At 40.8% G+C, this 27,870-nt stretch overlaps 1 protein-coding gene across 5 annotated transcripts in view; it reads right to left on the reverse strand.

Moving 5' to 3' along the window:
• Positions 1-25,361, reverse strand: part of LOC126327724 (larval cuticle protein 16/17-like) — a 67,658-nt gene extending 42,297 nt beyond the window's left edge. Inside the window, exons 1-3 of one of the 5 annotated variants that reach the window (XM_049995912.1) lie at positions 25,254-25,360; positions 13,653-13,756; positions 8,236-8,509 (exon numbers count right to left, since the gene is read on the reverse strand). In XM_049995912.1, the coding sequence (XP_049851869.1) occupies positions 8,308-8,509; positions 13,653-13,756; positions 25,254-25,268 (321 nt within the window). In that variant the 5' untranslated portion in view covers positions 25,269-25,360 and the 3' untranslated portion in view covers positions 8,236-8,307. Of the gene's footprint in view, positions 1-8,235; positions 8,510-13,652; positions 13,757-15,067; positions 15,171-22,729; positions 23,004-24,175; positions 24,280-25,253 lie in introns of those variants that run through there. The other 4 variants (XM_049995914.1, XM_049995909.1, XM_049995913.1 and 1 more) reach the window with 4 other exon arrangements.
• Between the last annotated feature and the right edge of the window lie 2,509 nt (positions 25,362-27,870).

A 27,870-nucleotide genomic window follows, 5' to 3' on the forward strand; every position in this document is an offset into this window, starting at 1 on the left:
ATCATAGTGCACAGCTTGTTACAGTACATGACATAGCTCCATGCAGTATAATAAATCAGACTTTCAAAGCAGTGCGTTCAATTAACAATATAAATGTTGCAAACTTTAGGGAAAGCCTACAGCAGCTAGACTGGGATGAAGTGTATAAGGAACCCGATGCAAACTTGAAATATAACTTATTTCACAATACATTTTTAAGGGTATTTGAAAATTGTTTTCCCAAGAAAATAGTTAAACATAATTCCAAGAAAACATATAATAAACCTTGGCTAACTAAAGGAATAAGAATATCTTGCAACCGCAAAAGAGAACTGTATCTAACAGCAAGATGGAGTACTGACCCCGAAATTGTTCAATATCATAAAAACTATTGTGCGGTACTAAGAAAAGTTATTAAAAAGTCCAGAAGCATGTGTATCATGTCTGAGATCAGTAACTCTGATAATAAAATTAAAGCAATTTGGAATATTATTGAAAGGGAAACAGGGCAACCAAGAGCACAGGAAGACTTTAGTGCAATAAAATTGAATGACAAGTGCACTAACAAACAATCAGAAATTGAAAATATTTTGAATAATCATTTTTTAAATGTTGTGGAGAAAATAGGATCTAGATCTTCACTAGAAGAGGCAAGGCTATTAATAGAAGAGGCGATACCTGCACAGTTTGAAACAGCTGTAATTCCACCAACCTCTCCCTCTGAAATCAGTAAAATAATAAACTCACTGAAAAGTAAAAGCTCTTACGGAATTGATGGCATTTCCAGCAAAGTACTTAAAGCTTGTTCCCCACAGATAAGTAGAATTCTCAGCCACGTATGTAATAGCTCTTTGGAGCAGGGTGTTTTCCCTGATAGACTGAAATATGCCATTGTAAAACCATTGCATAAAAAGGGGGATATGTCGGATGTCAACAACTACCGCCCAATCTCTCTTCTGACAGCTCTATCAAAAATTTTTGAGAAAGTAATGTATTCAAGAGTAGCCTCCCATATTTGTAAAAATAAAGTACTAACAAAATGTCAGTTTGGTTTTCAGAAAGGCTTTTCAACAGAAAATGCTATATATGCTTTCACTGATCAAATATTAAATGCTCTGAATAACCGGACATCACCCATTGGTACTTTTTGTGATCTCTCAAAGGCCTTTGATTGTGTAAATCATGGAATTCTTTTAGATAAGCTAAATCATTATGGTTTGAGTGGGGCAGTGCACAAATGGTTTAATTCATACTTAACTGGAAGAATGCAGAAAGTTGAAATAAGTGGTTCGTGTAATGTTAAAACAGCTGATTCCTCAAACTGGGGTGCTATCAAGCACGGGGTCCCACAGGGTTCGGTCTTAGGTCCTTTACTGTTCTTGATATACATTAATGACTTACCATTCCACATTGATGAAGATGCAAAGTTAGTTCTTTTTGCTGATGATACAAGTATAGTAATAACATCCAAAAACCAAGAACTAAGTGATGTAATTGTAAATGATGTTTTTCACAAAATTATTAAGTGGTTCTCAGCAAACGGACTCTCTTTAAATTTTGATAAAACACAGTATATACAGTTCCGTACAGTAAATGGCAAAACTCCAGTAATAAATATAGAATTTGAACAGAAGTCTGTAGCTAAGGTAGAATTTTCAAAATTTTTAGGTGTGTCCATTGATGAGAGGTTAAACTGGAAGCAACACATTGATGGTCTGCTGAAACGTCTGAGTTCAGCTACGTATGCTATTAGGGTTATTGCAAATTTTGGTGATAAGAATCTCAGTAAATTAGCTTACTATGCCTACTTTCATTCACTGCTTTCGTATGGCATCATATTCTGGGGTAATTCATCGTTGAGTAGAAAAGTATTCATTGCACAAAAACGTGTAATCAGAATAATTGCTGGAGCCCACCCACGGTCATCCTGCAGACATCTATTTAAGGATCTAGGGATCCTCACAGTAACCTCACAGTATATATATTCCCTTATGAAATTTGTTGATAATAATCCAACCCAATTCAAAAGTAATAGCAGTGTGCATACCTATAACACCAGGAGAAAGGATGATCTTCACTATGCAGGGTTAAATCTGACTTTGGCACAGAAAGGGGTAAATTATGCTGCCACAAAAGTCTTTGGGCACCTACCAAACAGCATCAAAAGCCTGACAGATAGCCAACTAACATTTAAAAATAAATTAAAAGAATTTCTAGATGACAACTCCTTCTACTCATTGGCTGAATTTTTAGATATAAAGTAAGTAAAAAAAAAAAAAAAAAAAAAAAAAAAAAAAAAAAAAAACTTAATCATTAGTGTCATGCAATATTTTGTGTAATGTAATTTCTTGTACAGACATCTTTTATTAACCTGACACGTTCCACATCATTACGAAGTGTCGTATTCATGATCTATGGAACAAGTATTAATCTAATCTAATCTAATCTAATCTAATCTCATTTCTTTGGAAACTGCCTGTTGACACATACCTGAAACATGTGTCGCTTTGATTCAAGCAATCACAGAAATTTCGCCTGTTGTGCTTCTGACCTCTATCCTACAAGAATGGCAAAAGATCCAAAGAACGATCTTCGTTATGGTTCAAATGGCTCTGAGCACTATGGGACTTAACTGCGATGGTCATCAGTCCCCTAGAACTTAGAACTACTTAAACCTAACCAACCTAAGGACATCACACACATCCATGCCCGAGGCAGGATTCGAACCTGCGACCGTAGCGGTCGCGCGGTTCCAATCTGTAGCGCCTAGAACCGCTCGGTCACTCCGGCCGGCTTATCATCGTTATGAACAGAGGTAATGCACAAGTTGTCCTAGTCTGTGAATCGTAATTGTCACAGAAGTAGTGTGCAGGAGTGTGATGGTACTAAGAACACATAAACAAAATTACCTTGGCTCAGATTTATCGATGAGCTATCTGACGGCGGTCACTGTGCCGCTATTGTCTGCAGGTCATCCACAAGTTTACGGGTGGCTAATGTATATCTAAGACTATGGCATATTCTAGCAGGGTGAAGCGCCAGCTGAGTAATGAACGTATAAACGACCGTAGATAGAGCAGTTGCTAAGACAGTGGACACTTATTAAAAAGGAGCAGCTTCAATTACCCGTCCTTGAACTACATTTCCATCCGCTACCCAGTAAAAGTTAAATAAAAATTTCCTTCCTTGTTCTTTTCCCATTGTACTGTCTCACAGCTGAGTAGTCGACAAACAAACGCCGTGCGAACTGGTCATGAAGGTCCAACGCTAACGACCACCATCGGAAGCCGCAGATAGGGAGGGGCATGTGGTCAGCACACCGCTCTCCCAGCCATTGTCAGCTTTCGTGATCGGTGCCGCTACTTCTCAGTCGAGCGGTTCCTCAATCGGCATCACAAGGGCTGAGTGCATCCCGTTTGCCAGCAGCACTCAGCATACCTGGGTGGTGTCCCATCCAAATGCTAGACAATCCTTTCTTTCAGGAGTGCTAGTTCTGCAGGTTCGCAGGAGAGCTCCTGTAAAGTTTGGAAGGTAGGAGACGAGATACTGGCAGAAGTAAGGCTTTGAGGACGGGACGTGAGTAGTGCTTGGGTAATTCAGTTGGTAGAGCACTTGCCCGCGAAAGGCAAAGGTCCCGAGTTCGAGTCTCGGTCCGGCACACAGTTAAATCTGCCAGTAAGTTTCAACCCCTACGGAGCTTAACTTAGGTGATCTGACGGTAAGCGGTGTTACCACTGCTGCAAGGCCGTTGGCAAATTGTCGACAGATCAATAAATAATAGTCTTTGTTTGTAATCAATCTAGGGCAGAAAATATGTGTTATACAATTGTTCCGTGACCAAATTCTCCGTAATAATGTGACTTATTATGACTCATTATTTGTGCAGAGGCCTTCTCTTCAATGTTTGAATCGATTGTACATAACTAACTGCAGTATCTTGCGATGCCCAGGATGTTTATACACTCCTGGAAATGGAAAAAAGAACACATTGACACCGGTGTGTCAGACCCACCACACTTGCTCCGGACACTGCGAGAGGGCTGTACAAGCAATGATCACACGCACGGCACAGCGGACACACCAGGAACCGCGGTGTTGGCCGTCGAATGGCGCTAGCTGCGCAGCATTTGTGCACCGCCGCCGTCAGTGTCAGCCAGTTTGCCGTGGCATACGGAGTTCCATCGCAGTCTTTAACACTGGTAGCATGCCGCGACAGCGTGGACGTGAACCGTATGTGCAGTTGACGGACTTTGAGCGAGGGCGTATAGTGGGCATGCGGGAGACCGGGTGGACGTACCGCCGAATTGCTCAACACGTAGGGCGTGAGGTCTCCACAGTACATCGATGTTGTCGCCAGTGGTCGGCGGAAGGTGCACGTGCCCGTCGACCTGGGACCGGACCGCAGCGACGCACGGATGCACGCCAAGACCGTAGGATCCTACGCAGTGCCGTAGGGGACCGCACCGCCTCTTCCCAGCAAATTAGGGACACTGTTGCTCCTGGGGTATCGGCGAGGACCATTCGCAACCGTCTCCATGAAGCTGGGCTACGGTCCCGCACACCGTTAGGCCGTCTTCCGCTCACGCCCCAACATCGTGCAGCCCGCCTCCAGTGGTGTCGCAACAGGCGTGAATGGAGAGACGAATGGAGACGTGTCGTCTTCAGCGATGAGAGTCGCTTCTGCCTTGGTGCCAATGATGGTCCTATGCGTGTTTGGCGCCGTGCAGGTGAGCGCCACAATCAGGACTGCATACGACCGAGGCACACAGGGCCAACACCCGGCATCATGGTGTGGGGAGCGATCTCCTACACTGGCCGCACACCTCTGGTGATCGTCGAGGGGACACTGAATAGTGCACGGTACATCCAAACCGTCATCGAACCCATCGTTCTACCATTCCTAGACCGGCAAGGGAACTTGCTGTTCAAACAGGACAATGCTCGTCCGCATGTATCCCGTGCCACCCAACGTGCTCTAGAAGGTGTAAGTCAACTACCCTGGCCAGCAAGATCTCCGGATCTGTCCCCCATTGAGCATGTTTGGGACTGGATGAAGCGTCGTCTCACGCGGTCTGCACGTCCAGCACGAACGCTGGTCCAACTGAGATGCCAGGTGGAAATGGCATGGCAAGCCGTTCCACAGGACTACATCCAGCATCTCTACGATCGTCTCCATGGGAGAATAGCAGCCTGCATTGCTGCGAAAGGTGGATATACACTGTAGTAGTGCCGACATTGTGCATGCTCTGTTGCCTGTGTCTATATGCCTGTGGTTCTGTCAGTGTGATCATGTGATGTATCTGACCCCAGGAATGTGTCAATAAAGTTTTCCCTTCCTGGGACAATGAATTCACGGTGTTCTTATTTCAATTTCCAGGAGTGTATGTGACACGCAAAGTTTTTTGTCTTGTGTCTTGCTGATACTCATAGCGAATGCGAGCCGCATGGGAACTACAATCGCTTTAAATCGAAGGGTATATTTGAATCACTGGGTGTCAACGGAATGCGATGAATGAATACCTCTTTACCTGCAGCTTCTGTTTATCATTTTGCGATAAGTATCTCATTGTGTTTTATGAGAATTCAGCTTATGCTGTTTGAGATCACTTTTCACTGTTTCAAATAGGACTGTGCTTGAGCATGAGTTGAACTGTTCAAATAGTTTACGCCACAGTTCGGGAAATCTACATTTCTGTTCGATCTTTTGATCGGCCCGTAATCTAGTGACTTTTCTTGGTACTATGACCACGATGTTCCTTAGAGTTCGTATGACACTGTGGATTATAATAATAAAAATAACTGTGAAACACGGACTATAAATAACTTCTAGGCTATACGCCGTATGTAACAGTGGCACCTATTCAATAAATATGAGTTTCCATTCATGTTTCTCTCAAATTCGCAGGCTTTCGCTCGTCCCACGATCTAGCGATGGAGTGTGGTACATCGCCAAGACGGGTATAGCCGCTATAATGTATTATCGCGGTAGGAATTACAGTCAGTTTTCCATGATATATTTCGTTTGTTAGTTAGGCATTCAATTTTTCATTAATTTTCTCCATTGTCTCGCTGAAGGTATAAATTTGAAGTAAATCGGTTATATATATATATAACCAGGTTGTTTCAAAAATGACCGGTATATTTGAAACGGCAATAAAAACTAAACGAGCAGCGATAGAAAAACACCGTTTGTTGCAATATGCTTGGGACACAACAGTACATTTTCAGGCGGACAAACTTTCGAAATTACAGTAGTTACAATTTTCAACAACAGATGGCGCTGCAAGTGATGTGAAAGATATAGAAGACAACGCAGTCTGTGGGTGCTCCATTCTGTACGTCGTCTTTCTGCTGTAAGCGTGTGCTGTTCACAACGTGCAAGTGTGCTGTGGACAACATGGTTTATTCCTTAGAACAGAGGATTTTTCTGGTGTTGGAATTCCACCGCCTAGAACACAGTGTAGTTGCAACAAGACGAAGTTTTCAACAGAGGTTTAATGTAACCAAAGGACCGAAAAGCGATACAATAAAGGATCTGTTTGAAAAATTTCAACGGACTGGGAATGTGACGGATGAACGTGCTGGAAAGGTAGGCAACCACAGAGGGCAACGCGCAGCTAGTGCAGCAGGTGATCCAACAGCGGCCTCGGGTTTCCGTTCGCCGTTTTGCAGCTGCGGTCCAAATGACGCCAACGTCCACGTATCGTCTCATGCGCCAGAGTTTACACCTCTGTCCATACAAAATTCAAATGCGGCAACCCCTCAGCGCCGCTACCATTGCTGTACGAGAGACATTCGCTAACGATATAGTGCACAGGATTGATGACGGCGATATGCATGTTGGTAGCATTTGGTTTACTGACGAAGCTTATTTTTACCTGGACGGCTTCGTCAATAAACAGAACTGGCGCATATGGGGAACCGAAAAGCCCCATGTTGCAGTCCCATCGTCCCTGCATCCTCAAAAAGTACTGGTCTGGGCCGCCATTTCTTCCAAAGGAATCATTGGCCCATTTTTCAGATCCGAAACGATTACTGCATCACGCTATCTGGACATTCTTCGTGAATTTGTGGCGGTACAAACTGCCTTTGACGACACTGCGAACACCTCGTGGTTTATGCAAGATGGTGCCCGGCCACATCGCACGGCCGACGTCTTTAATTTCCTGAATGAATATTTCGATAATCGTGTGATTGCTTTGGGCTATCCGAAACATACAGGAGGCGGCGTGGATTGGCCTCCCTATTCGCCAGACATGAACCCCTGTGACTTCTTTCTGTGGGGACACTTGAAAGACCAGGTGTACCGCCAGAATCCAGAAACAATTGAACAGCTGAAGCAGTACTCATCTGCATGTGAAGGCATTCAGCCAGACACGTTGTCAAAGGTTTCGGGTAATTTCATGCAGAAACTACGCCATATTACTGCTACGCATGGTGGATATGTGGAAAATATCGTACTATAGAGTTTCCCAGACCGCATCGCCATCTGTTGTTGACAATTGTAACTACTGTAATTTCGAAAGTTTGTCTGCCTGAAAATGTATTGTTGTCCCAAGCATATTGCAACAAACGGTGTATTTCTATCGCTGCTCGTTTAGTTTGTATTGCCGTTTCAAATATACCGGTCATTTTTGAAACACCCTATATATATATATATATATATATATATATATATATATATATATGTGTGTGTGTGTGTGTGTGTGTGTGTGTGTGTGTTCATTAGGGGATCGTGTAGAAATGCGAAGTAGATCGGTTAAGAAAGTTTATGAACTGCATACAAAAATGTTTCAAGAAAGGTTACGAAAGCTTTTGTAGACTGTGATCTTCCTCTTGTCGTGAAGATGAAGTGGCAACATTTCATTAAGATCGTACTAAAACTGTAGATTTGATTGAATTACAAACAAACAAATGGCCACTCTTCTACACGTATACAGGTCGATATTACAGCATTTTATTGAGCTGGAGGTGATATTAGAGCAAGTTAGGCATAGTAGGAGCGCATGTGTTTTCTTTCGTGTGTGTATGCAACACTACTGCGATCAAAAGAACCAATCACCTCGCCTACTTCAACTTTTATTCATACGTGTTCTTTTAGATTTATTTTAGACTAAGGAATCACTTGTGAATTCAGAATAGCACCTGTTATGGAGAATTGTCGTTCCGATAGTGGACGCTCTTATACCTACAGTAACATTAGTGAGTTTGCATGTGAGTCAGGAGAAATCTGCAGGAAATATGTAAAGCATAATGTTGAAGGCGAAATTAATTTATTGGCTGGGCTAATGATTTTGTACAGTTATAGGTGGGGTGACGTGACGGTGTTTAGGCGACGGGTGCGACGGGGATGGCGTCTCCGGTGGCGACGTAGCCGAACTCGTCGGCCTTGTACTTGATGTCGACGGGCTTGCCCTCGGGGCTGGTGTACTGGTACTGGCCGCTCTTGATCAGCACGTGGTCCTTGCCGTCAGGGGTGGGCTTCAGCTCGCCGTGCTCCACCACCGTGATGCCGTTGGCCGTCTGGTACCTGCGGACCCACAGCCTACATTAATCGACTTGTTACTGCTGGAGGGGTAAGCTACACATGTCCTAGGATATCTTACTTTGTGACTTCCATTGCGGTAACGACAAGCTTTTAGTAAGGGATCATACTGCGTAATAATCAGAGTCGTATATTTCCTACTTGGTTCACAAGAGCTGCCATCTGAGTACACGTGTCGACTAGGCATACTTGCCACATTTCCGATGGTTCAGATTCAGAGGAAATAATTTCGTGGAAGAAGATAATTTCGGAAAAAATTAAAGTAAACCACAATAAGCTACTTATCTGCCTATCTCCTCTTCCCAGTGAAAAATTTGAAGCGTTTAGCTTGTTGTTATTATTATTGTTATTATTATTATTATTGGCATTGCATCCTATTGTGGCAAGATAGGGACCATTTCGTGGTTGTTTACATTAATTAAAATACAACTGACTAACCAGTTACTCATGAACCCAACGGGAAGTACTATTCTGAGCTAGAGACCTCAGCTGTGATTTATATGGGCCTCGATATTCCGATATTTATAAACTTCCGTCCAGGACGTTCCTGTATAATACTTTGTAATATACAAGGTGTTTCACAATTCGTGTTCCACACTTCTAGAGGTTATAGAGGGGATTTAATAGACTAAGTTTTACCTAGGACTACATGTGCGAAAACGTCATCCAATGACGCTACAGAGCGTCAAAGTTATAGGCGACGGCGCCTGTAAATGTATGTATATACAGGGTGATTCCCTAATTATGCTAAAAAATGTCTAGGATGATGCAGAAGGCTGAATGTATCAACTGGATGTAAGGATCCCTCTTCTGGAAACGAACACGTCGAAAGTTACAAGCGATAAACGTTCTGATACTTCTGATAGTGGAATACTGTACTGGTACTGTTGTTGCGAAGATTGTAGGATAGTTAACTTTCAGAGACGGAGGTATGGACAAAAGTAAGAAAAATATGTCTCATAAATACGGGCTCTCAAACGCATACCTGAGGAGGTATGAGCATTTGTTCATCTTCACTACTGTGAAACACGTCTCCTCTATTGAACAAGTGCTCATAGCTCTTAAGATATGCATTTTAGAGCCCATGCTTCCTAGACATTTTTTCTTGTTTTGGTCCATATTATCACCTCTAAAACTTACCTACCCTACGATCTTAGCAACCACAGTACTACTGAGAGAGGTGGTGCAGAGGTTAACACTCTCATCTCCGATTCGGGAGGACAACGAGGATTTAATATTACTTGGAAAGTGTATTTCTTGCGCAAATATACAAGTTTTAAATGCTCCAACGCCTGTTGACATTTGTTGCAGGATTCTAATGCGAGTAGTTTACGAGATATCATTTTTTGAAAAGTTTCCACTCCGTCATTTGTTTGTGCCATTCAGTCTGCGTAGTTGCTAGGTACAATGTTTATCGTGTGTGCTTACAGTGTGATTGCGTGTTGTTGAGTGCATTGCGACTTGCTGGTCAGTTAGTGGGTGACAATGCAAGAAGCAGGTCGTGAGTGGGCTATGGGATTTACAAAAGTAGAAGAAGCTGACATGCTCGTGGTGTGTGAAGAGATTTGGAAGAATCAGTTCGTTCTTGTACGGTGTAAGCGGCAAGATAACCCAACAGACGTCAAAGATCTCGGTAATTACTTATCATCCTATGCAACTAGTTACGTGACAATGGTATTGTAACACCCAAGCAACGGAACACAAGGAAACATGTGACGACAGAAGAAGAGGATATTAATGTTGCTGCTGCTGTTGCTGTCGGTCGGCACATTAGCTTCTGCGCAATAGCATGAGAAAGTAGCATGAATCAGACAACTGTCGTACGCATTCTCCATGGACATAGGTTACATCTCTATCACAACTCTCTTGCTCAAGAGCTGCATGGAAGCGATTATGAGAATCGTGTTAACTTCGGTACATGGGCATTAAGACAGGATGCTCCAGATGTATCACGTATCTTATTTAGTGACTAAGCCACATTTACCAATCACGGCCAGGTAAACCGCCAGAACTTACGCTATTGGTCTGTTAACAATCCTTGTTGGGGATTCATCACGTGGAACGTTGGCGTCCATGGAGTGTAAACGTGTGTTGTGGGATAGTGAGCTATCAACTCATTGACCCGTTTTTCATAGACAGAGCAATGAATGGTCACAAGTATCACAGCCTCCTAACAAGCCATCTTCCACGGATGCTTGAAGACGTTCCAAGGCAAACTAGGAGAAACCTGCGATATCAACATGTTGGCTGCCCAATCCGTAATGCACAAAGTGGTATAGAATGTCTTCAAGAGTTGTTTCCAAATCGTTGGAGTGCATGCAGGGAAGCTATACCTTGACCAGCCCGTTCACCAGATTTGATGCCTGTAGACTTTTTCTGTTGGGAAAGCTGAAAGAGGCTGTCTGCAAGGACATACCAACTACATCCGATGATACGCAACAAGGTATTGCTGCAGCCTGTTCGGACATCTCCGCTGCAACGCTAGCACGTGACCAGCAGTCGTTCCACACCAGACTGGAAGACTGTATTCAAGCTCCCCGGTGGTCATTTTGAATACAAACTGGGAAGGTCAATTACAGGCACGTACGTTGTAATTTACCCCATTATTAGTTTTTTAGTGTCAATAGGCATTGTTCCATTTAAACAGTGTGTATTTGAACAAAATATACGCTTTCTAAGAATTATTACAATGTGTTTATTGGCTAACAGTAAGAGCCCCTGACTACCGATCTATTTTATGAAAACCGCACATCAATAGTACTTTCCACTTCCACAATATTTTGAGTACGAAGTTTTAGGTGATTCACCCTGTATACAGGCGCTGGCGGGTGTACCGTAGACGCTCTGTTCCGTCGTTGGCTGACGTTTCCGGGCATTGGTTCCTATGTAAATCTTGATCTACTAAGTCATTCGTACAACCTCTAGAAACGTGGAACATGAATTGTGAAACACCCTGCGCATGACTGGTGTTTTATTTATCAAGAGCTCAGATGGAAACCCAGTTCTAAGCAAAGAAGGGAAAGCAGAAAGGTGGAAGGAGTATATAGAGGGTCTATACAAGGGCGATGTACTTGAGGACAGTATTATGGAAATGGAAGAGAATGTACACGAAGATGAAATGGGAGATACGATACTGCGTGAAGAGTTTGAATGAACACTGAAAGACCTGAGTCGAAACAAGGCCACTGGAGTAGACAACATTCCATTATAACTACTGACGGCCTTGGGAGAGCCAGTCCTGACAAAACAAGATGTATGAGACAGGCGAAATACCTTCAGACTTCAAGAAGAATGTAGTAATTCCAATCCAAAAGAAAGCTGGTGTTAAGAGATGTGAAAATTACCGAACTATCAGTTTAATAAGTCACAGCTGCAAAATACCAACACGAATTCTTTACAGACGAATGGAAAAACTTGTATAAGCCTACCTCGGGGAAGATCAGTTTGGATTCCGTAGAAATGTTGAAACACGTCAGGCAATACTGACCCTACGACTTATCTTAGAAGCTAGATTAAGGAAAGGCAAACCTACGTTTCTAGCATTTGTAGACTTAGAGAAAGCTTTTGACAATGTTGGAATACTCTCTTTCAAATTCTGAAGGTGGCAGGGGTAAAATACAGAGAGCGAAAGGCTATTTACAATTTGTACAGAAAGGAGATGCCAGTTATAAGAGTCGAGGTGTATGAAACAGAAACAGTGGTTGGGAAGGGGGTTGTAGCCTATCCCCGATGTTATTCAATCTGTATATTGAGCAAGCAATAAAGGAAACAAGAGTAAAGTTCCGAGTAGGTATTAAAATCCATGGAGAAGAAATAAAAACTTTGAGGTTCGCCGATGACATTGTAATTCTGTCAGGGACAGCAAAGGACCAGGAAGAGCAGTTGAACGGGATGGACAGTGTCTTGAAAGGAGGATATAAGATGAACATCAACAAAAGCAAAACGAGGATAATGGAATGTAGTCGAATTAAGTCGGGTGATGCTGAGGGAATTAGATTAGGAACTGAGACGCTTAAAGTAGTAAAGGGGTTTTGCTACTTGGGGAGCACAATAACTGATGATGGTAGAAGTAGAGAAGATATAAAATGTAGGATGGCAATGGCAAGGAAAGCGTTTCTGAAGAAGAGAAAATTGTTAACATCGAGTATGGATTTAAGTGTAAGGAAGTCGTTTCTGAAAGTATTTGTATGGGGTGTATGCATGTATGGAAGTGAAACATGGACGATAAATAGTTTAGACAAGAAGAGAACAGAAGCTTTCGAAATGTGGTGCTACAGAAGAATGCTGAAGATTAGATGTGTAGATCACATAACTAATGAGGAGGTATTGAACAAAATTGGGGAGAAGAGAAGTTTGTGGCACAACTTGACAAGAAGAAGGGACCGGTTAGTACGACATGTTCTGAGGCATCAAGGGATCACAAATTTAGCAATGGAGGGTAGCGTGGAGGGTAAAAATCGTAGAGGGAGACCAAGAGATGAATACGTGAAATAGATTCAGAAGGATGTAGGTTGCTTCACGTACTTGGAGACGAAGAAGCTTGCACAAGATAGGGTAGCATGGAGAGCTGCATCAAACTAGTCTCAGGACTGAGGACCACAACAACAACAACAACATCCTGTATACAGGCGCTGGCGCCTGTTACCTTGACGCTCTGTTCCGTCATTGGCTGACGTTTCCGTACGTGGGTTACTATGTAAGTCTTGATTTACTAAGTCATCCGTACAACCTCTAGAAGCGTGGAATATGAATTGTGACCATCCTGTGTAAGACTGGTGTTTTATTTGTGCTAGATATAAGAGTTTTGATCTTCGTGAAAGCTATTTCCGTAATAATGTTACTCAAGTACCAAACTAACTGTATACGTTAACTGTATGAAGTCACAGCATTCTTGGAGGATTGGCTTAGTCCTAATGATAATGGCAAATTATAAAATAAACTGCATTACTGTCACAATCACTAATCGTTCCCTTGCATTTAAGTGTTTGGATAAAGCTCACAGCTATCTAAGCGATAGAAACACAGCCGTACAACTCTGAGCGGTGCAGCGTAAATCTCTGGCCTATGTTGCGTAAGGCTAGAACGTTGCTACGCAATTCTACAGAACAGGGCAGACACACAAACTCACGTGAGCGAATATTGTCCGGCAGCATCGTGGACTTCCTCACGGGAGATCACCTCGATGGGTTTGGTGTCGGCCAGCACGTAGGACACGGCGACGACCAGACACAGCTGAAACACAAGGGCCGTCTCTAGTACAGTGGGCTCTCCCAGAAGAGGTAGGCATGCTGCAGGGTGCAGCCAATTGATGACTATTTACAAAGAGACAAATTTGCTTAAACCAAATATCGTACTCATTTTTTAAAAAAAATTAATAAGTCTGGTACAGTATCCAGTCACTCCCCAAGCTAAAATTTCAGTCTTGACTGCCTTGTAATGTGATTTTTGATGCGTTAAAAATGCTGAAAAACGCTGAGATTATGTTAGTATATTAGTTCCATTATCTGAGTGATATATACTTCAACTGAGACTCCACCTGTACTGAATTCTTTTACAGTTTAACAGAATACTTGCTGTGATTATAAATATGACACAATAAATCGTGTGCCGTACCAAGAATAGAATTCAGGTACCGCATTTCGCAGCACTGCGCTGAAAGATTACACCCCGAAAGTCGGCGTCACACTTCAACACACTAGGGTCCCCTGTGAGCCACTCTCCCTATCTCTGAGGAAGCTTTCCTGCAGTTACTACCGTTAGTGCCGAAGATTCGTTGGGTTTACACAGGACTGTAACAGTTGCCCCTTACATTTCACAAAAAAGATTTAAGTATTCTACTACTAGCTGTGTATCGAACTCTAGTATGCAAGTACGCCTTTCTGTACCTGCTAGATATTGTACCACGTCAATTTGTGCTTGACGAATGATCGTTAAAGTTTTGTGACCTCTCTTCATGGAATATTTTCTGAAGTTCCCTAGTAACGTAATAGTGAAAGCCTGCAAAGTGTACACTTGATGTGACTTGGAAGTGAATTTGTTGAAAACTGTTTAAATAAAACCACTCACTACACCCGTTATAAAAGACAGAATCATAAAGGACATATTGTTTGCTGCTACAGTGAAAATACATTAGAATGGGTAAAATTGTTACAGATCTGCAGCAAAGAGAACGCTTAGCTTTATATGTCCCATCCACGACAACGTCAAAGCAGATAGTTATCAAATCCGGAAAGGATGTGACTGATCAAGGACATGTGACGTGTGCTTATCAAACCACTGAGCCCCACATATTTGTTTTAAGCTCTTTTGAAAAACCATGGAAAAACTAAATACGTTTGCAGGGCGGTTCTCCTTAATGCCACACCAGTATCTCAACTATATTGACGCTACTGTTCAGAAGAGGACACTACAAAACATTATTAATAGCTGAATAGAGCGAGTAAGACTCGACGTAGCATCTACTAGACTAAAGAGATGTAGACAATAGACAATAGACAGGTACTGTGCTGATAAATGTGATGATGAAAAAAATGAAACACTTACAGCGATGCACTTCATGTTGAGTGGTGAGTGGTGACGAGCCGTGCTGCCTCTGGAAGTGAGCGACTGAGTATGCCCTCTGTCCGTTCTGCTCCTGCTTATATACCTGCACGAACTCTTTACTCGACCATCATAATAACAGAGCAATCATCTTCCTGTTTCTCAGCTAAGCGCAACCTTGAGTTAGGCGGCGATCGGTGTCCACCTTACTTGTAGGAGGGTTTCCTCTCGGCTGTTCATCGCAAGAAACTTGCAGTACTTTTACTTCGCACTCTTAATTCAAGCTATTGGAATAGTTTCCTTCCATTATGCACGTGGCTGTACTCACCGAGTCTGATCTGATTTATAAATGATAGAGCACAGCAATCAGTCGTCCTTTTTTGCAAGTTTTATTTGGCAAATCCCGATTTTGGCAACATCTCCATCTACATGCATACTCTGCGAATCACATTTAAGTTCATTGCAGAGGGTTCATCGAACCACCTTCACAACCCTCTATTATTCCAATCTCGTATAGCGCGGGGAAAGAACGAACACTTATATCTTTCCACACTGGCTCTGATTTCTCTTAATTCATAGTGGTGATCGTTTCTCCCTGTGTAGGTCGACGTCAAAAAATATTTCCGCATTCGGAGGAGGAAATTGGTGATTGGAATTTCATGAGAAGATTCCGTCGCAACAAAAAACACCTTTCTTTTAATAATGTCCAGCCCAAATCCTGTATCATTTCAGTGACATTCTCTCCCATATTTCGCGATAATACAAAACGTGCTGACCTTCTTTGAACTTTTTCGACGTACTACGTCAGTCCTATCTGTTAAGGATCCCACACCGCGCAGCAGTATGCTAAAAGAGGACGGACAAGCGTAGTGTAGGTAGTCTACTTAGTAGATCTGTTACATTTTCTAAGCGTCCTGCCAACAAAACGCAGTCTTTGGTTAGCCATCACTACAACATTTTCCATGTGTTCCTTCCAATTTCAGTTGTTCGTAATTGTAATTCCTAGGTATTTAGTTGAATTTACGGTCTTTACATTTGACTGATTTATCGTGTAACCGAAGTTTAACGAGTTCCTTTTAGCACTCATGTGGATGACCTCACATTTTTCGTTATTTAGGGTCAACCGCCAATTTTCGCACAATTAAGATGTCTTTTCTAAATCGTTTTGCTGTTTGTTTTGATCTTCTGATTACTTTATTAGTCACTAAATGACAGCGTCATCTGCAAATAACCTAAGACGGCTGCTCAGATTGTCTCCCAAATCGTTTATATAGATAAGTAACAGCAAAGGGCCTATAACATTACCTTGGGGAACTCCAGAAATCACTTCTGTTTTACTCGATTGCCTCCTGTCAGTTACTACGAACTGTGACCTCTCTGACAGGAATCACTAATTCAGTCACATAACTGAGATGATATTCTATAAGCACGCAATTTCACTATAAGCCGCTTGTGTGGTACAGTGTCAAAAGCCTTCTGGAAATCCAGAAATACGGAATCGGTCTGAAATCCCTTGTCAATAGCACTCAACACTTCCTGCGAATAAAGAGATAGTTGTGTTTCACAAGAACGATTTTTTTCTAAACCCATGTTGACTGTGTGTCAATAGAACGTTTTCTTCGAGGTAATATTTGTTCCAGGATTCTGCTGCATATCAACGTTAATGATATGCGCCTGTAATTAAGTGAATTACTCCTACCACCTTTCTTGAATATTGGTGTGACCTGTGCAACTTTCCAGTCATTGGGAACGGATCTTTCGCCGAGCGAACGTTTGTGTATGATTGTCAGTATGGAGCTAATGCATCAGCTTACTCTGAAAGGAACGTAATTGGTATACAGTTTGGACCAGAAGACTTGCTTTTATTATGTGATTTAAGTTGCTTCACTACTAGTTCCTAGCCATTATCAATGCTAAAAAATACAAGAAGTACATGGTCAGGTGATACTATAAAAAGTAACAACTCGTGGCATAACCTATATGGCTTATACATTAGATTACACACCACTATTTGTAGTCTCAATGCACGTCAGTTCCCTGTTATCCGGGCGCCAGTCACAGTTCTTTGAATACTACAGTATAATGAAGGTAGGCTGTGTCGAGAACACATCGATTGGTTGTGTGGTGCCCTCTATATGAACTACATAATATATAGCACTCAAAAGAAAGCAGTTATGGTCTCTAGTAAAAATACTTCAAGTTCGCATGGGAATTACATAAAATAAAACATATGTAATATTATTTGCATTGCTGTCCGAATATAACGTCAGATGGGTAAAACCTTTTCATTTAATATAGAATTACATAAAATAAAACATATGTAATATTATTTGCATTGCTGTCCGAATATAACGTCAGATGGGTAAAACCTTTTCATTTAATATATTTTCTGGACACAAGGAGGCACATGCTGTATTCTGCAACTATCAGGATTGGTTTGATTAAAATGTTTTTATCTTTTGTACTATTTTTCTCTGTATTTAAACCTCAGGACGGGTATGTTGCTCCTCTTCTTTACTGAATAGCTCATAAATGGTGCCAAAAGTCAACCAGATGGACAGTTGGTGTGACTTGGCATTCCGTTACAAATGGTTCAAATGGCTCTGAGCACTATGGGACTCAACTGCTGTGGTTATTAGTCCCCTAGAACTTAGAACTACTTAAACCTAACTAACCTAAGGACATCACACACATCCATGCCCGAGGCAGGATTCGAACCTGCGACCGTAGCATTCCGTTACAGATGTAGAGAGTACTAGTCTCTGTGTCACTTCAAACAGATTTTAATTAAAAATGCAATAAAACGAATACACTGAATTGTTGTTATTGACAGTGTACAAGCATTTAAACTAATGTACCATGGAGAAAGTTCTATAAGTTCAATGTTATAACCATCGCACTTGTACAATATTATGTCAATGGCTGCTAGATATTGGAAAGACGCCAGGAGCTACTTCGTTCTTCATGTGTCGAATCTTACACTGTTTCATATAAAAAAGTTTTCGAATTACTCCAAGAACAGTGTTACATAACGACCTGATCATTAATCAGGCTGCAGTTGGCATTTTTGTGAAGACAAACGATCTCCAGCACATCATGAAAAACCCACTGCAATCTAAGCAATGATCAGGTAGTTCGAAAAATGCAATGTTCAGGAAATTGTTTGGAAACTTGTTGCTAAAAAACAGTGTAAGATTTGACTCATGAGGAACGAACTAGCTCCTAACGTCTTGCCAATATGTAGCAGCTATTAACAAAATACTGTATGAGTAAGATGGTTATAACATTGAACCTACAGAACTTTCTCCATGGTACGTTATCAATAACAGCAATTCAGTGTATTCGTTTTATTCTATTTTTAACTAAAATCTGTCTGAAGTGACACAGAGACTAGAACTCTCTGCATCTGTAACGGAATGCCAAACCACCCCAACTACCCATCTTATTAACATTTGGCGTATTCTATGAGCTATTCAGTAAAGAAGAGGAACAACATACCCGTTCTGATGTTTAAATAAAGAGAAAAATAGCACAAAAGATGAAAATGTTTAAATCAAACCAATTCTAGTAGTTGCAGCATATAGCAAGTGCCTCCTTGTGTCTTGTAAATATATTTTTATAAAGAGGTTTTACTCATCTGACGTTCTATATATCATTTTAAAGAATAACAAAAAAACTGACTCACAAGGAGTTAACGAGGATTTTTTTATATATTCTATGTCTACTGGCAAATGTGGAAATAAGTCGGACAGTAATGTAAATAATTTTACTTGTATTTTATTTTATTTTATGTAATTACCATGAAAACTTGAAGTTTTTTACTAGAGACCATAACTGCTTTCCTTTGAGTGTCATACGTTGCATAGTTCATAGAGAAGGTGCCATACAGCTAATCGATGTGTTCTCCACACAGCCTACCTTCGTTATACTGTAGTATTCAAAGAATTGTCGCTGACGCCCGAACAATGGGGAACTGTCATGCATTGAGACTACAAAATAGTGATATGTAATCTAATGTAGAAGCCTTATAGGTTGTGCCACGAGTTGTAACTTTTTATATTACCGCCTGAACATGTACTTCTTGTATTTTTTATCATTTACAATGGCTAGGCACTAGCCGAAATTTGGATTTGCCAAATAAAACCTGCAAAAAAGGATGACTGCTGTGCTCTATAATCTAAAAATATTAGAATACTGTTATTAAGCCAGCAGATGAAATTAAATTAGCAGGTGACATCGTAAATAGATACGGAGATTTTTGTTTAAATTCACCTTGTTATCTTGATCTTCGATGGCTCATCTAAAGATGACTGACAGGTGTCCAGTCGAAATATCGTGGAGTGAAGTTTACTACGGCCAGCTGCAATCGCGAAATATCTTCGAATACGTCTGACACTGGTCGTCTTTGGTTGTATCGTGGCACTAGTTATGTATACGTGTGTTGTCTTTCTTAGTATGTCGGATTATGATTCTTCGTCGGTGTATCTCCACATACCAAGTTTTAAATTTTCTTAACACAGTTCTTTCTCTTTGCATTGGTGTCTTGAATATGACAAGGTGTGCACCTGTGCAAACATCGGCTGTTTTCGAAGATGTCACGCAGCTGCATTCACATACGTTGTTTGAACATGTTACAAATTATACTTACAATTTTTCGAATCATTAGTCACAGTATGACGAATCAGATCAGTCGTGATACTAGATACTATCTTGTCTATTAACTAATTTTCCTGGTCTCGTTTTGCAGTATGCCATATTGTTTTATTTCCATTATCAGCATTATTAATTGCAATGATGTTGTCCTAATTTTTGTAATATTTAAAAACGCTCCTAACATATTGCCTTTTTTGTAAATCCAAGTAATAAGGAACTTTATTTTTCTATAAAATACGAAAATTTTCCTTTTAAGTGGGCATAATTGTTTAATTCGTTTGCTTATCTTTTGTCTGCTTGTTTTTCATGGAATTTCTAAACAGTAGAGCTAATTTCACATATTGTCTCAAATCTAGTAGGAAATACAATGGATTTTCCGTTTATATCCTTTCACATACCTTTCTAGCTCTCTCATCCTACTATTAGAACTTGGTATTATGATACTATTAATAGACCTCTCTATTTCGTATGAACATTTGTCAGGGCTGTTTGGTGCAACATCATTCGTTTTCATTAGTTGTCAATAAAAGTTACATACATTTTGATTGTTTCAACCTGTACATTTTCTACGATAATATTATCAATTATTACTCTACCATTTTGCTGTAAACGAGTTGGAATATATACCCATGAGATTAAATTGTAACATCTCAGTACTGTTTCTAGCTGATTTTTCTGTTGGGTTATGAAATGTACTATGAAATTTACAGAAGAATTAACTATTTGTTTTTGGTTGACAGGTATCTCAGTAATGAAAAGAGATTTCTCGTAAATACCTTAAATTTTCTTAGTGTGGATCGGCAAACCATTACAATTGTTAAACAATTATGTTTCATTAAGGATTAAAATTAATATTATGGTTCTAATATAGAAGCAAAGTGCTGTTTTTTCAAATATTTTTTACCTTGACATTAACTTTTTCATATGTGGGACTCCTTCATATCCCATATTGACTCTATGTAAAAACGAAGCTAACCTACAAACACCGCTATTCAACTTCTCTATTCCTATTGGTGTTTTCAGACAGAAACAGAACATCCGCCTTCGCAGTGTTGTCCAAACCTTGAAAACATACAACAATATCACCTACCTTGTTTCTCATCTTAATAATATTCCGGCGAATCAAACAAACTTTACCGAGTAGAAAGTAGATGTTCTACTTTCCTGCCTGTTCTCGTTTCTTTGGGGACCGTCTGTTTGTAACTTACTCTAACCTAAAAAATATGTCCCTCTGCTTCAATAACCACTCATATTTTTCCTTGTGAGTTTGTGACATCTATGAAATGCCCTGTAAGAGGCAAAGTTGCTCAATTGTTCGAAAGATTCAGAGAAGTGTCTCCGTTTAGACTAGATCATAGGAAACAATGCTTCATATACGATTGTGGTGTCTCTCACAGTTCCACAAACAATGACTTAGGGTACCAACTGTTCGTGCCAGCTGCCCTACTGGGGCTTTGAACAAACTGCACAAGTCTATGAAATTTAGCTGTCGAGGAAGTAATATGTAGAATGACTATGACACTAATAATGTGTGAAATGAATGATCTCTATCGACGAGTCATCAGAAAGTCACTGCGACAGTCACTGCTTGTAGATTTTTTGTAGCCCTATAGGGGACTAACGTATTAGTGAGACATCACGTTTCAGCGAGTTGGAGCACCAGCTCAAAAATCGACATAAAAAATGAATGTGATAAGGCAGCTGTTTGGACGGTGGACTTGGCTAAAGATGAGATGGTTCGAATCCCGATCCATGAGTTACATTTTCTTCAGCTTATTACAAAGGCTCAATCAAAATTTCCTCTCTCGTTCTTCTCCTAATGTACAGGTGCTTCCTGTCTCACTACTGAGTTGTCAACAGAAAGTTAAATATCAGTCTTCGTTCTAGAGCTGAAAATACGTGTTATATACCTGTTTATCGACCAAATTCTCTATCGTACAGTACTATGGCTTACGCAATATTGGATCATTATTTGTCCAAAGCTTGAGTAGTACTACAGTACATTACTGAGATGGAGATGGTATTACAGCGTGTCTATGTGTATTAGGTGTGCATGAATTTTGGCCTGTGTTGTAAGTAGGCTGTTTAGGTTTTTATGTTGGTTATGCCATGTAGCGCTCTATATGAAAATCACTGACTGTGTTGTGTGCAGTCTGTGGCTGGTTTTCATTGTTGGAATTTGCTATTGTAGTGTTGGGCAGTTGGCTGTTAACAGCGCATAGCATTGCGCAGTTGGTGGTGAGCCGCCAGCAGTGGTGGATATGGAGAGAGAGATGGCGGAGTTTTGAGAGCGGATGATCTGGACGTGTGTCCATCAGAGACAGTAAATTTGTAAGACTGGATGTCATGAACTGATATATATTATAACTTTTGAACACTATTAAGGTAAATACATTGTTTGTTCTCTATCAAAATCTTTCATTTGCTAAGTATGCCTATCAGTAGTTAGTGCCTTCAGTAGTTAGAATCTTTTATTTAGCTGGCCGTATTGGCGCTCGCTGTATTGCAGTAGTTCGAGTAGCGAAGCTTTTTGTGAGGTAAGTGATTCATGAAAGGTATAGGTAATTTTTAGTCAGGGCCATTCTTATGTAGGGATTATTAAAAGTCAGATTGCGTTGCGCTAAAGATATTGTGTGTCAGTTTAGTGACGGTCAGAATAAGTAAAGAGAGAACTATCTGAGTACGTTCAGTTTCTCTCAGCTGTTTGAAAATCAAATAACGCGAGAGTTTTTCCAGCACTGTCACTCTTTACATGCAAAGGGGACGTTTCATGATATGCAACACTATCGAGAGCAAAAGAATCCATTACCTTGACTACTTCCAGTTTCATTTCTACGTGTTCTTTTAATGTATTTTTAGAACAAGTAATAAATTGTGAATTTAGAATGGCGTCTGTTGAGGAAAATTGTCGTTCCGATGATAGACGCTCTTATACCTGTAGTAACATTAGTAAGTTTGCATGCGAGCCAGGAGATAACTGCAGGACATAACTGAAATGTTTAAAGCATAATGTTGAAGGCGAAATTAATTTATTGACTGGTCTAATGGGTTTGTACAGTTATAGTTGGGGTGAGGTGACGAAGTTTAGGCGACGGGTGCGACGGGGATGGCGTCTCCGGTGGCGACGTAGCCGAACTCGTCGGCCTTGTACTTGATGTCGACGGGCTTGCCCTCGGGGCTGGTGTACTGGTACTGGCCGCTCTTGATCAGCACGTGGTCCTTGCCGTCAGGGGTGGGCTTCAGCTCGCCGTGCTCCACCACCGTGATGCCGTTGGCCGTCTGGTACCTGCGGACCCACAGCCTACATTAATCGACTTGTTACTCCTGGAGGGGATATCGTACTTTCTGACTACTATCACGTTAGCAACAAACTTTTAGTATGGCGTCTGACTGCGTAATAATTATAGTCGTATACTTGCAATTTTGGTTCACAAGAGCTACTAACGGAGTGCTTGCGTGATTAGCAAAAAATAGTTAAAATGGCTCTGAGCACTATGCGACTTAACTTCTGAGGTCATCAATAGCCTAGAACTTAGAACTAATTAAACCTAACTAGCCTAAGGACATCACACACATCCGTGCCCGAGGCAGTATTCTAACCTGCGACCGTAGTGGTCGCTCGGCTACAGACTGTAGCGCCTAGAACCGCACTGTCATTCCGGCCATCCCGTGATTAGCAGACTTAGCATGCTTCCGATGGTTGAATTTCAGAGGAAATAATTTTGTTGAAGAAGAACATTTCGAAAAAAGGGTTAAGGAAAACGACAGTAAGCTAATTATCTGTCCACCATCTCTTGACAGTTGAAACATTGAAGCGTATAGTTTATTATTATTATCATTGTTGTTATTATTGACATTCCATTCTATTATCGTAATGTGGTGAACATTTCCTGGTTGATTACATTAATGAAAATATGGCTGATCGAATGAGTTAACCATGAACATACCGGGAAGTACCCTACTGAACTAGGGATTACAGCTGTGACTAATATGGACCTCGATATTCCGAGGATTAGGAACTTCCAGAACGTTTCCGTGTAATATTTTGCCACATATAAATCTGGTTTTATTTACGCTACACATCTGAGCGTTGTTTTTCATGAAAGCTACATCCATAATAACGCTACTCAAGTACCAAACTAACTATATATGTTATGCGTGTGAAGTACACACCATTCTTGGACAAGGAGCTCTGTCCTAATGATAATGGAAAATTATATGAAATCAGCTGTATTTCTGCCGCAGTCACTAATCGTTTCCTTACAGTTAAGTGTATGGAGAAAACTCACATCGTTCGAAGCCAGTCAATTAATGAAAACCATTCTGGTATTTCTTTTTTTTTTTCAAACACAGCCGTACAAACTCTGAGCGGTGCAGCGTATATCTCTGGTCTTCATTGCGTAGGGCTAGAACGTTGCTACGCAACACTACAGAACAGGGCAGACACACGGAACTCACGTGAGCGAATACTGTCCGGCAGCATCGTGGACTTCCTCACGGGAGATCACCTCGATGGGTTTGGTGTCGGCCAGCACGTAGGACACGGCGACGACCAGACACAGCTGAAACACAAGGGCCGCTGCTAGTACAGTGGGCTCTCCCAGAAGAGGTAGGCGCGCTGCAGGGTCTCACACAGGACGACTGCGCCATCAGCGTCCATCTTAAGTTAATTCTTTCTTTCTTTAACGGCTAACTGAAGACAGTTTACAAAGAGACAAATTTACTTAAGCCAAATACTGTACTCATTCAAAAAATACAAAATCTGGTACACAATTACAGTTAATCCCCAAGCTAAAAGTACAGTACAGACTACTTTAGTAGGTAACTTATGATTCATTATAATAGCTTAAGAACACTTAAATTATCTTAGTGATTCAGTTCCAGTATTTGAGCGATTTCTGCCTCAAATGAGACTGGACCTACATCGAATTCTTCTACAATTTAGCAGGCTACACACTGTGATTACAATTAGTACTAAAGCTTTGTTGGGTATAGACAGAAGTTTTTCAACGACTAAATACTTTCCCCGTAAATTCCCCAGGGAGGATCTCGGTATTCTATCACTGATTGTCAGTCGAAGGACGCACATCTAGTAATAAGTATTAGAGTATCAGTTAGATATTGTAAGACTTCAGTCGTAAAAGTTTTGTAATCTCTCTTCACGGAATATTTTTGGCAGCTCTCTAGTAATGTAACTGTGAATGTCTGCTAAGTCCACACTTTTCACGGTTTCGAAGCAAATTTATTGAAAACGGATTAACTAAAACCAATCTTTACACTCTCTAGGAAAGACAGAATGATAAAGGACATAATGTTTGCTGCTGCAGTGAAAATATATCAGAATGGGTCGAACAGTTGCAGATTTACAACAAAGAGGAAGATTACTGTTAAATGTCCCATCGACGACAAAATAAAACCATGTAGTTATCAAATCCTAAAGAGACATGATTGAGCAAGGACATGGTGGAATGTCAGGTATTTCGCCCATAAACAAATGTGATGGCTACAGATAACTTAAGTAGATGAGAACACTCACAGCGATGCACTTCATGGTGAGTGGTGAGTGGTGACGAGCTGTGCTGCCTCTGGAAGTGAGCGACTGAATATGCCCTCTGTCCGTTCTGCTCCTGCTTATATACCTGCACGAACTCTTTACTCACCCGTCATAATAACAAAGCAGTCATTTTCTCGTTTCCAGCTACACGAGACCTTGAGTTAAGCGATGGCTGATCACCGCTTTACCTGTGGCAGGGATTGTCCTCGCGAGCGTTCAACGCTTTTACTTCGCACTCTAAGGCTACTTCGACGTAAGCGACAAGCAAATATTCGGAAAATTAGTTTTTCAAATAGCATCATCACGAAGATAACACGACTAATTAGGGAACTAGGAAGGCTGCAAAGAACATGGAATATCACCGATGTTCCATTTGAAAAACTAATTACTAGCATCCAGCCGCAAAACCCATGAAATTTATTTCCTCTTCCTGTACTTCAGTTAGCTACTTACTCTTGTAAAATTTTAAAAGAGTAACGTTTGGAGAGACTTTAAGAAAATAATGACTGAATACAAGCGTAGGAAACGTTTCAGAAAGATAGCTTCCTTTGTTGTTACATCCATAGTACAGATGTATTAAAAAATTTCGAAATGTGGTTCGTAGTTGTTACTATGATCAGAATAATATAAACTGAACGGAGGTATAGGTATTAACAAAGATAGAACATTAGCTCAGACTCTGAAAAGTGCAGAAGGAAGTGTCTAGGGTCACCTCTTATGTAATTCAGAAAATTTCTTAATCAAAACGTAATTTGGCTGGGGACAGAAGGGTAAAAATAGTATAATGATTATGTGCATAACATTGACTCTTAAAAGTAAAGATATATTACTTGAAGCGCCATGGAAGATGTGTAAAGAAGTATTATTTACTTGTTATTTACTTCATATATTTCAAAAGTATGCTCGTATGTTTTATTTCGATTAAGTAGGGTGAAGTTTATAGTTGTTGGAGCTCGATCGATAGCCACTGAAACAAATCAAATAATATATGCTGGTCCTGGAAGAGTGAGTTAATGTAATCTGTATTAACTGTTGTAAACTAACATGCCAATTCAAATTTACAAGTATCTTCAGTCGCTCTTTAATGGCCATTCAACTGATTACATGTACCTAGATTAAATATTTAATTTTTCTGCTAACAGGAAGAGAAAGAGTTCCCTGTATACCCCAAAGCCACTTGTCGCAAAGGGTGTCAGCACATATGAGGGCGTGGTGAAAAGTAATGCCTTGATTTTTTTGTGAAAACACTTGCAGCTTTTGAGATAAAACATTATTGACGTTCTACATCTTTATTCTCGATTTTTACAAATTTATTTCTCAAAATAGGCACCCTGGCGTCGACACACATTCTTCCAACGAGAAGTCCTCGAAGGTGGTCCTTAAGTTTTGGAAACAGATGAAAATCGGTAAGGCCATGTGTTGATGACAGTGAACCCAAGGCGTCGGGTTTTTGCTGATATGACACAGCTCCGAAGTCGTAACTCGGATACAGCACAGCGTTTCTCACGCGCCAACATAGTTACGTTACACACCGCCATGTTACACGCTATAATTCGGGCCCCTCTAGCGGCAGAGAGCTGCAAATATTTTGACGTAACAATAAAGATGTTTCATTAAAAAAAAAAACTAAGAGTTTTCACGTAATAAAATGAGAGGCATCCACTTTTCATCACAGCCTCGCATATTGGTAGAGGACATCTTAACGCCATCAGACGCCGAATCAATGCTGCAGATTGTTGTCGTAGCTTGCCGCATCCAAAGAACAAGAAGTTCGCGTCCTTCATGATTCCAAATTCACAAAACGGTGACTCTACACCATGAGTACGGTGTAGATGCTGTCGGAAGCGTTCATGATTGAAACTCAGTCGTGCTGTGTGGATCCAAACTTCGTGCCATAACTGCTCTCCGTGTACCAAGGATTACTTGGTATTATTGGTAATATACTGGCCTCTTGATATGGAGCACTGTATCCACGTTTTTACTCCATTTATTTCTTGTTAGTCGTCTTTATTTTTATAGGAATTGTTTGCTGGTACCTAACCACCATATATTGCCTGCTTCGCCAGACCAACTGCTATTTCTTTTTCGTTTATCCTACAATGATCTTCGATCCAATACATTTCAACTTGCTATTTATAGTTTTAGATTCCTCTCAGCAAGTCTACTATTCTGTGTGCTATGGGGCGACACATTTTTCCGACGTTGTTATTTCTATGCGACCAAGGGATGATTTGGAAATTGGTACAATAATATTCGGTAGTATACCGAATACAAAGAAGAGCTACCACGGCTGCGGTTAGCTCGGCTGTCACGATTGTGTTGTCCTTTACTGTTTCAAAATTTCTACCGTATTTCCTTGTAATGTCACAATATGCACTGCTTGCGCCATCTTCATGGTCGCATTAAGAAAACCAGATACAAGTTCATATACGACGAAAATATTTGTTAGTGCTGGACACAACGACACGTCTGGTTATAAGACTGAATTTTTGTTGTGGTATTCATAACGAAGAAATTTTATTCAGGATATACGTTTTTCACATGATTCATAGCATCCACGTATGTAGATGCAACAGGGGGGCAGTTTCTTATTAATCCA

The sequence above is a fragment of the Schistocerca gregaria genome, chromosome 2 (genome assembly GCF_023897955.1).
Source record: "Schistocerca gregaria isolate iqSchGreg1 chromosome 2, iqSchGreg1.2, whole genome shotgun sequence".
Lineage (NCBI taxonomy): Eukaryota > Metazoa > Arthropoda > Insecta > Orthoptera > Acrididae > Schistocerca > Schistocerca gregaria.